The 12752-nt window shown below is 40.0% G+C and overlaps 1 protein-coding gene across 1 annotated transcript; it reads right to left on the minus strand.

Moving 5' to 3' along the window:
* Positions 1 to 5796: 5796 nt before the first annotated feature.
* On the minus strand, positions 5797 to 12266 carry LOC106957128 (actin-related protein 2/3 complex subunit 1B-like). Its single transcript, XM_015048358.1, has 10 exons — positions 12110 to 12266; positions 11499 to 11615; positions 9105 to 9209; positions 8518 to 8740; positions 8330 to 8437; positions 7514 to 7750; positions 7354 to 7429; positions 6858 to 7057; positions 6440 to 6530; positions 5797 to 6353 (listed from the first exon to the last, which is right to left on the minus strand). The coding sequence occupies exons 2-10, from the start codon at positions 11560 to 11562 to the stop codon at positions 6315 to 6317; spliced, it is 1143 nt and encodes a 380-aa protein (XP_014903844.1). The 5' UTR covers positions 11563 to 11615; positions 12110 to 12266; the 3' UTR covers positions 5797 to 6314.
* Between the last annotated feature and the right edge of the window lie 486 nt (positions 12267 to 12752).

Consider the following 12752-nt stretch of genomic DNA (forward strand, 5'->3'; position numbering starts at 1 on the left):
GCCCAAGATTTCTGGCGGTGCCCCTGTACACATACTCATCATATCCATAGGAAATTAAGAGCATCCAATTAAGACAAACAACACTGCTCCATCATACAGCCTGGCCTACGATATTGTTGTAAAACAAAGATAAAGAGATGTCATCCAAAATGAAACAAAAGGAATAGTTTCATTCTCAGTTTTGCAGCTCTTAAAATCCACTTCCTGATGAAGGAGTTTAGAAGGTGCAGGTTGAAGTGATTTAAATCCTAGGACTGAGCCCAGATTTTCAGACAGATATATTCTGAATTAGATTTTTTTTTTTTTTATTAATTGGACAGGCCTTCAGTATGTGATCTGCACATTAATGTACAGAGAAATATTGTGAAATTCACTTTATAACTTTTAAATTAAATCTGTGCACTGATCAAAGGAAGTCCCTGAGCTGTTCCTGTCACACATATCATCATGTTGTCTTTACCTGGCTTTGTTCTTCATTTGTGAGCTTTCTATTTCAACTTCTTAAGCTTTTCACTAGATTTACCTCTCCCTGACTGTCTCCCCCTCATTACAGTCTCGCCCTGTGATTTGCATGACTTTAATCCTCCCCCATTTCAGTCTATAATTCATTCTGTCAAACTACAGCTTTTTGTACAAAGTGCTTTCAAAACCACCATTGCAGATTCTTTCCAGCTTTTCAACTTCTGCAATCCAATTTGATGTCCTAATGATCAACCCCTCCATGTTCCACCACTGAATTCTGAAGGGGAGCATACCACCCCTACAAGCCTAATTTCCAGGTGCAGCCATGCTGTGATGCATCGTCATGTTTTGAATCATATGGATCTGGGTAACAGGTTCTGACTGAGTTTTTAAGCTAATTTTGTGCTTAGAAACTCAGAGTTTCTAACCATGAGTACTATAGTACTGCTGTAGTCCCTGTGCTTTCTGTTCATTTATTGTTGACCTTCCTCTAAGTTTTCATAAGGGTTATTAACAAATTAGGGTTACAAAAAAAAAAGCTCCTGATGTTTTACATTGTTAGGTGTGAAAAAACCCTGACAGCTTTTTAAAATTTAAATAAACATGAACTGGAATAAATGTAGGATTTATAATTGTTTTTCCCACTGGTAATGGTTTTGGGTCTGTTTCCTCCAGTCCTGCGTTTTCCTGCTGATCCAAGGATTAAAATGCACCGCCCTGCAGCAGTTTGCCTCTCTGCCAGCATTGTGAACATAGATTGTGTGTGTGGCTGAGTTGCCGCTCTCCTCTCTGTATAAAATTCTGTGCCCTGATAAATCGGCAGTGACACATACAGTGAGACACACAGCCCTAAAAACCCACCCAAAGGCTTTGTCACAGTTGCCATGACAATGGGCATAAAAAACAATTAGGAGGGGATTTAAAAGCTGATTGGCTGTGTATAGTTTAAGAGGGAACAGATAACTGCTGCTTTGGAGACAAAGGGATGACAAAACATGCATTGTAGATCTGACTCTGTGACAATGGCCGTCTGCCTGAAACTTTTTTCCTCAAATCTGAGATAAATTCAAACTTGCAAAAATTTTAAAGGATATAAATACCACCCTAAACTATCTTGGATATTTCAGGATATTTAAAAAGTGTAACTTGAACCAGTTAATTGTTTATATACACTCATCAGCCACTTTCTTAGGTACAACGTGCTAGTACCGGGTTAGACTCCCTTTTGCCTTCAGAACTGCTTTAATCCTTTGTGGCATACATTCAATAAGGCACTGGAAACATTCCTCAGAGAGTCTGGTCCATGTCGACATGATAGTATCACACAGTTGTGCACATCCATGATGTGAATCTCCTGTTCCACCACATCCCAAAGGTTCTCTATTGGATTTAGACCTGGAGACTGTACAGGCCATTCAAGTGAACACAAAAATGAGTTCACTGTACTGAACAGGACAGTCTGAGATGGTTCACGCTTTATGGCATGTTATCCTGCTGGAAGTAGCCATCAGAAAATGGGCACAGTGTGGTTGTTACCACACTGTGCCCATTTTCCCACCCAGGGATGGCCATGGTCAGCAACAATACTCAGGTAGGCTGTGGTGTTGACACAATGCTCAATTGGTACTACTGGGCTCAAAGTATGCCAGAAAATCATCCCCCCCCACCACTGCACCACCACTAGCCTGAACTGTTGATACCAGGCAGGATGGATCCATGCTTTCATGTTGTTGACACCAAATTCTGACCCTACCATCCGAATAATGCAGCAGAAGTCAAGACTCAGCAGACCAGGCAAGGTTTTTCCAATCTGCTATTGTCTAATTTTGGTGAGCCTGAATGAATCACAGCCTCAGATTCCTGTTCTTAGCTGACAGGAGTGGCTCCCGGTGTGATCTTCTGCTTCCCCCAGAAAACTTGCTAAGCCCGGTGGTCAGGGCACTGAGGCGGTCCACCATGTTTTCTTATTAAAAGATGTTAAGTAGACAGTGTTAAGAAAATAAATTTAGAATATGCTAGTTTTAAAACTTAACATGTCTTGATTGAAATTGCCTAATTATACTTTTCAGATTAGTAACTTATTCTCCCCTATTGACCTTTATTTTACCTGTAGTTACAGCAGATGGTTTGCTAAGATCTTTTGATCTGCCCTTNTTACGTCATTCTGTTTTGTAATGTCTGTTTCTCAGGTTTTGTTCTCAGGCTCCTGCCTGCTGAGGCTGATGGTCAATTAGTCTATCTGGTTCTGGTGGAAATTTCTTTCTCCTAAGGGGGAGTTGTTTCTCTCCACTTTGTATGCTTGCTCAGGATGTAGAAACTCATCAGAGATTATCTTGTTAATTGACTGTATTGTGATTTATTGAGATGTGGCTGTGTCTGAGTTTTTAAAGAGAAAAGAAGAGATTGATCAGTAAAGCTTTGTGAATGGATTTTTACAGATTGAAAATAGGAATCAGTTATTAGAAAATGTTACCAGCAGTGCTGACAATAATGAAGATAACTTTTGTGTCAAACAATAAATAAAATACAGAACATTGTGGAACAGTGCTGTGCAGTACATCAATTGCCCTCTTACAGATTTCTTCTGTTTTAGCTGCTTTTTTCTGACCTTCATTTTTTTATTAAAACTGCAAATTTGGAATAATTGTGTTTTATAAACGCTATCCCGACCCCATTTGAAAAACTAAATTATCCTTAAAACTAATAAATGGTTAATTCACCCGTAGTGTCAACAGCCTGTTAAAGTCATGCCAGTCAGAGGTGGACTTTCTGGTGTGTTTTGGATTACTGTCCTGCAGCATCATCCTATTTGAGTTTAAAGGGTTACCTTTCAGGTCTCTGTTGTTTGAAAATTAACCCAACAGACTCACGTTCAGCTGATTAGTATAATCAGCCAATGAAGCAGCACAAGTTAGACAACATCGTTAACTTCCACCATCTTTGAGGATGTACTTAATTTTCATACGAATTGAAATAACATCTTTCTATGGGATTAAAGGAACTATTACAAACTGATTACATTCCTTTTCAGGATTTTCAGGGCAAAGCAGCCCCAGACCAAAACTCTTCTACCACTATACTTGATGTTCTTTTCCTGAAATGTTTTATTACTTCACACCAGAGGTAACATACGCACACATTCCAAAGCATTATACATTTGTCTCCTTAGTCCACACTATATTTTGCCAGTCAAGGTTTTATTGGACAATGTGTTTTTTTTCTTTTATTTAGGGGTGAGGGGAGCCTCTCCCATGGATGCTAGTTTTACCAAGTCTCCTTATTGTTGAATTATAAACAGCCATGACAGAAGCATGCGAGGCCTGCAGAGCTTTAGATGTTGTTCCGGATTCTTTCATAATTTCTGGTGGTTGGTGCAGTTTTGGAGTAGTTTTAGTGGGCTAGCAACTCCTAAGAAAGTTCACCTCTTTTTCATGTTTTCTCCAAGTCTAAAAACCTTAGAAATGGCTTTATAATTAATTCCAGTCAGACATGTTGTTTCTTATCTGTTCTTTGATTTCTTTAGATCAGGGCATGATGTATTGCATTTTGTGATGTTTTAGCCTACTTCTGATTTAAGTTTTTAATGCCTGTCCTTTTACTTGGCTGGTTTGGATAGCTTTTATCCCATTTATCAAACCATTTTCAAACACGTTTATCCCTAGTGGGGTTGTGAGGGGTGCTGGGGCCTATCTCCAGCGGCCAATGAGCGAGAGGCGAGTTACACCCTGGAGAGGTCATCAGTCCATCGCAGGGCAGCTTTTATCCCTTCATATATTAACAAATAACTTCAAAACTGTGTGTTTACTCTGGCTTTTTTTTAAAATTAAAATTAGTCTGATTTTCTGAAACATGCTGGTCTGACAACAAACCAAAACCTGAATTAATCTAAGAAGAAAATACTTTCTCACAGAACTACATGGTGAGTGAAGTGCGTAAATACATCTGGTTTCAGAGAGAATGGTTCTGAGATGAAATATTGAGTTGTTCTTTCATCCCAGCATCCTCCTCCTCATCATCACCAACAGGACACAATTAGCTGCATACATGCAATACTCAAGCATTTGTTTAAAAAAATTGAATTCATTTTGCCAGTAGGATACAATGATACGCAAAGCTTCCTACCTACCTTACAAGATTCATTTACAGTGAAAATAAGCAACAGTTGACGGCAGACAGTAAGATTAAAAGCCTGTATCCCCGCTGAGTGTCGGTCGATAGAAAAACTACTGCTGATGTGATGCAGTCTCTTCAGCTGAGATTGCAAAAGCGAGATTTAACACAACGCAACCAGCCGCTGCGTTTTACTGGCACTGTCCTCCCGTCATCTCAGACGGACGCATCCCGACCCACAGCTGCCTGTAACAGGGTCTGCTCCGGAAGTGTGGGCGACTGGAAGCGGCTGGACGAGACCCGCTCTGTCCGTGGTATTTCTGCTGCTGCTGAGCCTCTAATGTGTCTGCAAACCACCGCTTCACATCGTCATCACGACTCGATGAGGAAGGCTGTTTTGATTTATCTCAAGGCTGACACATAATTTTCAGAGGCTCTGATTCATAGCTGAGGAAATTCTGAATGCAGTTCCTGGTCGCGCCACTAGATGGATGTGCAGGCACATAGAGCGGGATTACATTTTTTGTCAAATTCAAAGTCATGTTCAGTGGCGCAACTGCACATTATTCAGGTGGATGCGAAAACATAAATCGGCATATCTTCACGAAGACTTTTTCCTACCGGACACAACCTTTACTTTGGTGGGAGCACTGGCATCAATGATACCTGAAAGTTCAGAATGAAAATGATCTTCCAACACATCTACTGGGTCACAACATGGAGGCGAAGTGGAAGAATAGATTTGATTAAAAGTTTCAGCTGTGTTGTGTGTGAAAGAATGCTTTCTAATAGTAGCTGTTTTGCCAAGTGAGTCAAAAGAGATTGTACTTTCAAAGATAACAAAGAAATGATCAGACAGGGCAACATCAGACCTTGGAAGTATTCACACCCTTACTGATAATTGAATCCAGAATGTGTCCTCAATTGTGGGTTGGCTGTGTAACATCTTGAGAGAAACTACCTCAGGCAGTCAGTCATGATTATCAATGAAAAGTTAGCTGGCTATGCAAAGTCAAAAGACATTCAAGAATTTTAAATAACGTATGAAATTTTTTTTAGGTTAATTTACTTATGTTTTTGACCTGTCATATAAAATATAAAAAGAGTGAATAAGGAAAAAGTTATCAAAAAAAGTCAAATTTGAGCATCAAATAATTGTAGCACAATAGAACAATTCACAATGTTCTATTTTGTCATGCAATCCTTCAAAATATGAAAATTAGACCAAGATACTTATTGCATTTAATCTCTGATACCTAAAATACTGAACACGAAACCATAACCTCAAACTTATATGGTGGAACAGAATGAACTATAAATGAAAAGTTGTAAAAGTGTTCATAGACAGAGACACCCACTAGTTTTGGCCCTGTTCCACAGAAATCATTTATTAAACGCATGTTATGTCCAGCATAAGCTTTTAATATAAGCAGTGAAGCCGTTCTCAATGGTTAAAATGTGTAAAAGCTGCTTTAAGCATTCAGCTCACACTGAGCTCTTTTAAAAATATCAATAGAACTCACTGAGTACCATTTGCAGACCTGAGGTCAGCCCCTCTTATAGAGCAACAAATCAAATGAGCCAGCAAAATGCCTTGGGGAGACTACACACATTGTTGCAACAGAACTGATGGTTTTACTTTGTGTATAAAGAAATACTTGAATAAAATACAGCCAAAAAGCTTTTTGTAATACAGAAGCGGATTCCTTCATGTCTTTAGGAACGTTGGTGTACAGCTCAGCTCACACAATCTTCAAATTCTTCATAGCAGACTCCAGGCTCTGGAAAGATATCAGTGAGGATGCAAATGTGTCAAATAATCAGAAATTAAATCTGACAATATGGCTGAGGCTTGTATGTGTGTTACCTTGACATCCCAGATGCCCATTCCTCCATCCATGCCAGTGGTACAGAATTTGGTGCACTGGTTTCTTCCTCCCTCCAGCATTGAGATTTGGCTGAAACGGAGGTTTAGAAAACTCAAAGTCTGTACACTAAAACATGATGTGATCACAGCCTGCAGTTTGAATCAAGAAGTTTTTAAACAGCTGAAAATTTAGGAGATTTACATATAATTGCACTGGAGCCTTATTAGAGCCAATCACTTTGTGAATAAGACATTGAGAATGGGAAGAAGGAGGGCACAAAATGTTATTTTATTAGGAACTCTGTGTTTTACTTTATGCACAATTGTTTCTTGTCACCCTAACATAGGTGTCTCTTGCTTATTAAGCCCCCTCCAGGTTTTCCCTCCTCTCAGAATCTGAACACTTGTGTCTTCTGACCTGATGCTGTTCTTGTGGAGCGTGTTCAGGTCCTTGTCAGTGCTCTGAGTCTCAGAGGCTCGACGGTCCAGGTTCTTAAAGCGTTCTCTGGCACTGATGTCCTTCGAAGCTGCCTGCTTCGGAACATCCAACTTGCCACCAAATGTCAAGCTGGCATTCGCACCATCATATACATACAGCATCGGGTAACAGTCATGACCCTGAAGAAAGAAAAGAATGCACGTTTTGAAAGACAACAGACACATGAGCAGATACTGTTTAGTATATTATGACATGCTGGTTGTTTTAAGTAATCAGAAGATGAAGAACTCCAGATACTACAAGTAGAATTCTAAATGGTTCAGCTTCAAATATTTTGAAGCTGGTGGTTGTAACATGACAAAGTGTGGAAAAGTTCAAGAAATATGAATACTTTTTTTGAGATGTTGTAACCCAATTTAAATTGAGATCATGAATTGTGCTTAAAACAAGTGCCAGGATTGTGTTGAATACTCACAGCAGCAACTAAGCTGTTCTCAGTGATGAAGGTAACACACAGGAGAGGAAGAGTTTCCGAGCTCAGGCTGCTCACCCTATGAAAGTCATGACAAAAAGTTAAAAGTCTAACACTGAAACAAGTGCTAGCTCCCCAGGTACACCGTCCCTCCATCTCTTACGTGCCCGTCTTTCCTCCCTCAGCTACTGACACTGTGGAGTCGTGGGACGTCCAGGCCAAACGGTTGCCAGAATGCGAAAAGCACACGCTGTGCACCCAGCCTCCACCTCCACCTGATGACGGTGCAGCACCTCCAGAACCTCCGGACTCGAACAGCACCTCCCCAAATGGCATCTTGCTGCCCCAAGGAGTGGGGCCAGGCTTCTCCTCCACCTCCTTTATGTAGGCTGAGAACACCCTGCAGAAGACAAGTTGCATTTCTCCCATCAATTCCTACAGTGCCTTCCACATGGCATCCCTGGTGAAGGTGTGAAAGTCTTACAAAACAGTATCTAGTATTACAGTACCATAAACTGCAAATTAATCTATTTTTTTATTCTAAAAGACTCAACTATTAATTTTAATATTTTTTGCAGCTCCCTGTGTGTCTATGGGATGTTATCTGCTTTGTGTTGTGCTCAGACAGTCATCAAGTGAGCATGAAGAGCAGCTGAAACACTAGTCATTAAATTAGTGACTAGGAGAGGTTCAGCTTCCTGAACACCATTGGTGAAATAAGTGGGATGAAGTCACAATAATACAGATCATACAATATTGATGAGATGCAGCATATTTTAGTGCACTTCACAGCTAATGAATAAAAATACTTTTATATAGATCTTATTTTATCATATAAGTATCTAAGGATTGGGTCTGAGTATGTGAGCATGAATAAACTTAAGCAACTCTGATTGAGACATCCCTGTTAGCTTCATTTAAATGTAGTCTAGCTCATTTTACATTTGGCTTGTAGAATCATGAGAAAAGCTAGCAATACCTGCATTTGAAGTCACAGGATCCAGCAGCCAGCAGCACGTTATTAGGATGCCAGTCCAGACTCAGAATAGTAGAACGGATCGGCTTCTTGATGTGCTTGCACACCCACCTAATGTAGAGACACTTAGTCCTATATTATGCTGACTTATAATTTTCAAATGAATAAAAATGAATTCCATGCAACCTCACCAGTCATTTTCCTGCTCAAAGTAACAGATTGAAATGAGCCGCGAACTGCTGCCAACGGCAAACTTATTCTCTTTTGGTGACCACTTCACACAGCGAGCAGCCCGGTTGATCCTCAAGATAACCAAGGTGGGCTTCCATGATCCCTCCTTCAGGGTCCACACGTAAGCGTTACGGTCAGCACCACAAGTGACGATGCGGTTACTGTCTGGGGCCCAGTCAATACCTTGAGGGAAAAGAAACTATTCACATTCTGCACTTATAATAAGGTGTGCAGTTCTAATCAGAAGTTAATCAGCATAAATATATTCATTCTGAGATTGTAAGGATGTACTTGAGTCTCTCTCTTTTCAAGCATGAGTAAATTCAAACCTTACAGAAAGATTTGAATTTGAAATTAGAACGTAGAATTTAGAATTTTTACTGACCACACAGCAGCACACACTCAAACATATACATACTCTCCACCAATGATTTGTTAGTGTTATTTTTAGTCAGCTATTCAATGTTAATATGTTAAAAACATCTTTAAAAGATGATGATGATGTGAAAGATTTAGTTTAGTACATGAGGAACACAGATGGTCTCACCTGTTACCTGTCCATTGTGCTCCTTCAGCTCATGGATTTTGGTCCACTTGGTTCCATCTTTCTTGTAGATGTGGACTTCATGGTTATTGGGGCACAGGGCAATCTCTAGAATACAAATCAAAGCATTTAAATGAACTATGACAACATATATACTCACTGGCCATTTTATTATATACCTGTTTGCTAGTGTGCTAAAACAACTAGATAACTTGTTAATTATGTGTCTGCAATTCATGGCAGTTTGACATCTGGATGTGGTGAAAATGATTCACTGAAGTTCAGAGTGAGCATCAAAGTTGGGAAGAAATATGTTTCAAGTGACTTTGAAAGTGGCACGGTTGTTGCTAGATGGACTTGTCTGAGTACTTCAAAATCTGCTGATGACTGTTGGTTGTTTGTTTATACAAACAACTATCTCCCACACAACAGAAAATATTTTTAAAAATCCACTGAGTAGCATTTATTAGGATAAAAATGTCTGGTTAGTGTCAAAGGCCAGAAGGATAGTGGTTCAGAATGAACAGCATCTTAAATAACCTCTGTATTAATACTAAGGTATGGCAAATACTATAACTGAACAATAAATCATATCCCAATCATCTTTGCAACATCAATTTGTTCTAATGGTAAAGAACTGCTTGCATATTTAATAGGCTTCAAAATTGCATCATATGTTTACTGTCTGACTTTAATAATTAATTTGGCTCATTGGATAAGCTTTTCTGCCTCTGTACCCCACACCTACTATAGATGTAAAGACTGATATGTTAATGCTAACTGAGAATGATAGCAACACAATAAGGGAAAAGTAGTGAAAAGTGTATCTGTACTTTAAAGCCCTGCGACAGACTGGTGACCTGTCCAGGGTGTACCCCGCCTCTCGCCCGGAACGATAGCTGGAGATAGGCACCAGCAACCCTCCCGACCCCACTGAGGGACAAGGGTGTAAAGAAAATGGATGGATGGATACTTTAAAGCCACCACATCTCAATTCAATGCAGAATTCTGGAGAAGTAGATGAAATGGGAGATTTAATTCATAGATGTGCAGCCAATAAATGTGCAGCAGCTGAACATGTTATTATAGGAATATCTCCTTTGAACCTTCTCCTAGCAGGAGTACCCCTAGGCTTGGTACTGGGACCTCCTCTCTTTCCAATATACACCACCTCACTGGGTCAGTTTATCCGATCACATGGCGTCTCATACTACCACTATACTGACACTACTCAGCTTTATTAATCATTTTCACCTGATGACCACATGGTCCCAGGACTGTCTCCCTGGCATGTCGACATGAATTAAAGCCCATTGTCTTCAACTAAAACTCTCTAAAACCAGATGCTTGTCTTCCCAGGCAAGCACGACACATACTAAAATATCAGCATCAAAAATGAATCCCTATCACTTGCTCCATCAAAGGTGCCAAGAAACCATTTGTCCTGATCGGTGACCAGCTTGATCTTTAGAGATCATGTTACCTCCATTGACCAGTCATGCTGTTTCACTTTGTTAAACCTAAGAGAAGTCTGTCTGTATCTGATATAACATGTCAGGTAACTTGTGTCATTCCATGATGGTGAAATTACCCGCTGAGCGCTACTACAATAGCTACCTTGTTTGTCTTCAAGGAACCATTGATGACCCAGCTCTTCAGAGATCATCTCCTAGTCCTGTATGTCCCTACGAACTTTACTGCATTTTTTCCTCTTTCTGCATTCCTCCCTATGTTTTCACTCTTCAAATATTCATTTCTAAGTCTCTTTGGATAAAAGTGTTAGCCAAGATGCATAAACATAAAGAAAGAGAGTGGAATGCAGTGGAATAATAAGTGAGTAGTGGAATAATAAGTGAGCAGCTGATTGAATGCCTACAACAGAAAAACTACAAAAACAGTGTGTCTCTTCCTGGGGGCAACCTACACGGCAGCTGTCTTTTCCTTTAAACTGTGGCAAACCCCACATGTTTTAGTCTGCAGATGAGTCAGAAGTATTTGTCTCAGAAGAGGAGTATGAGTGCTTTGTGTGCATTTTTCTTCTCCAGATGAACCAGTCCCAGGGTTATTTTTTGCAAGGTGTGTGTAAAACTAAATATACACAAGTATGACTCGATCACGGATGTCTGTTACATCCGCTTTGCTCAGAAAGCAAAGCACTGGTCAAAATAGCCAAATAAGGCTTTGGTTTCCTCGAGCTAATGGTGCACAAAAGCCTCTCAGAAGTTCTCCGGCGCCACCCTCACTGCTACAGGAAACAGGAAATACCTTCTCCCACCTAGGGGCCAATCACAGGCCTTGGTTGATAGCACCAAGAGACTTTAGTCAGAGGAAGATGTACCGTTGGGTTTAACCAGTTGAACGATGAGACAGTTTAAGGAGTTTTTAAAGCAGTCTTACGGGTCCGATCTTTGTTCCACGCATGGCAGCTAATTGGTTCCAGAAGGAAGCTATGGTACGCCATGACCAATCAGATGCCAGAATCAGATCAGGAAGTGGGGAGAGGAACCTTGTGAACTGAAAGATTAACAGAAAAAGAGAAGTGACAATATCCTCGCCTAAAAGAGGAAGCAAAGTTGTGGGAGAAAAATGTTTAAATGTCAATAATTAACAGGGATATTTGTAGTCTCACACTATCTGATGATCCAAAATGGAATATAAATAAAACTCTAATCCAGCTTTTTATCATGGTATTGGAAACTTAGCTTGATAACCTGTTTTAATTAAATCCAGACTTTCAGAGAAATGTAAAGAACTATAAAGGTCAAGGGTATCATATGTCCCTAAAGCAGATCACTCAACTCTGAGTAGAAAAGCAGGAAAACAGCAATAAGACAATTCAAAATGCAACCATCTCTTTACAAGCAACAGCAGAAAGATAATGTTACATAATATAATTCTCTGAGTACACTTAATTTTCCTTAATCTCTGCTGTCCTTGCAAAATTTGCATGAGGGTGTGTGAGCATGACATATGAACTGGAAAAAAAAAGAAAATCACGGCTTACTTACCCAGAGGGAAGGACGGTGATGAATAGAGTTGCAGAGATGGGAGATAGAGGGTGAAAAAGGCAGAGGGTGCTCAGCTCGCGGACTCTGGCCAGTCAACGCGAACGCCAACGACAGAGTGAGCTCAGGAAGAGCAGAGCAGAAGCTGAAGAGAGGGGTGGAGAAGTTCAGAGGGGGAAGTGGAGGAGGGTGCAGTCAAACTCAGACATGCAGGAAGTTTGTAGATTAGGGTTCTAGGTTCAACGATAGGAAGAACAGAGCAGGTTTAATGGGAGTAAACTTCTTTTCCTTTGAAAGAATGAACTTGAAACAGCTAGTGTGAAAGCCAAAAGTAAAAAGTAAAGGCAGGAGCATGAAAACAATTTAATTTTACACAAAATGGAGGAGGTGCAGAATGAAATGAGAGGCAAAACAGCATGAAGAAAAGGGGAGGGGCGTGTGGGCACTTCTACATAAAGAAAGAATTTGAAAAGGAGGACTTCAATATAGAAGAAAAGAAGAAAGCATGGGGTCTTTCCAACAAATAGACTGAAACAGCACACTTTCATCACCATTTTAAATTTATGCAGATACACAAGAACTTTCTCTTTCCCACCTGAATGAAGCTGTTTTTGTTGTTATTATTGTTTTTGTTGTTGTATTTTTA

This window comes from Poecilia latipinna, unplaced genomic scaffold (assembly GCF_001443285.1).
Source record: "Poecilia latipinna isolate Pla-1442-1.1 unplaced genomic scaffold, P_latipinna-1.0 Scaffold877, whole genome shotgun sequence".
Lineage (NCBI taxonomy): Eukaryota > Metazoa > Chordata > Actinopteri > Cyprinodontiformes > Poeciliidae > Poecilia > Poecilia latipinna.

Coding starts and splice junctions, on each gene's coding strand:
- LOC106957128 (XM_015048358.1), bottom strand. CDS start 11,562: ATGGCGTACCATAGCTTCCTTCTGGAACCAATTAGCTGCCATGCGTGG. Junction 9,210..11,498: donor GTGGAACAAAGATCGGACCC/GTAAGACTGCTT, acceptor TTTGTATTCTAG/AGATTGCCCTGTGCCCCAAT. Junction 7,058..7,353: donor AGAACAGCTTAGTTGCTGCT/GTGAGTATTCAA, acceptor TTCTTTCTTCAG/GGTCATGACTGTTACCCGAT.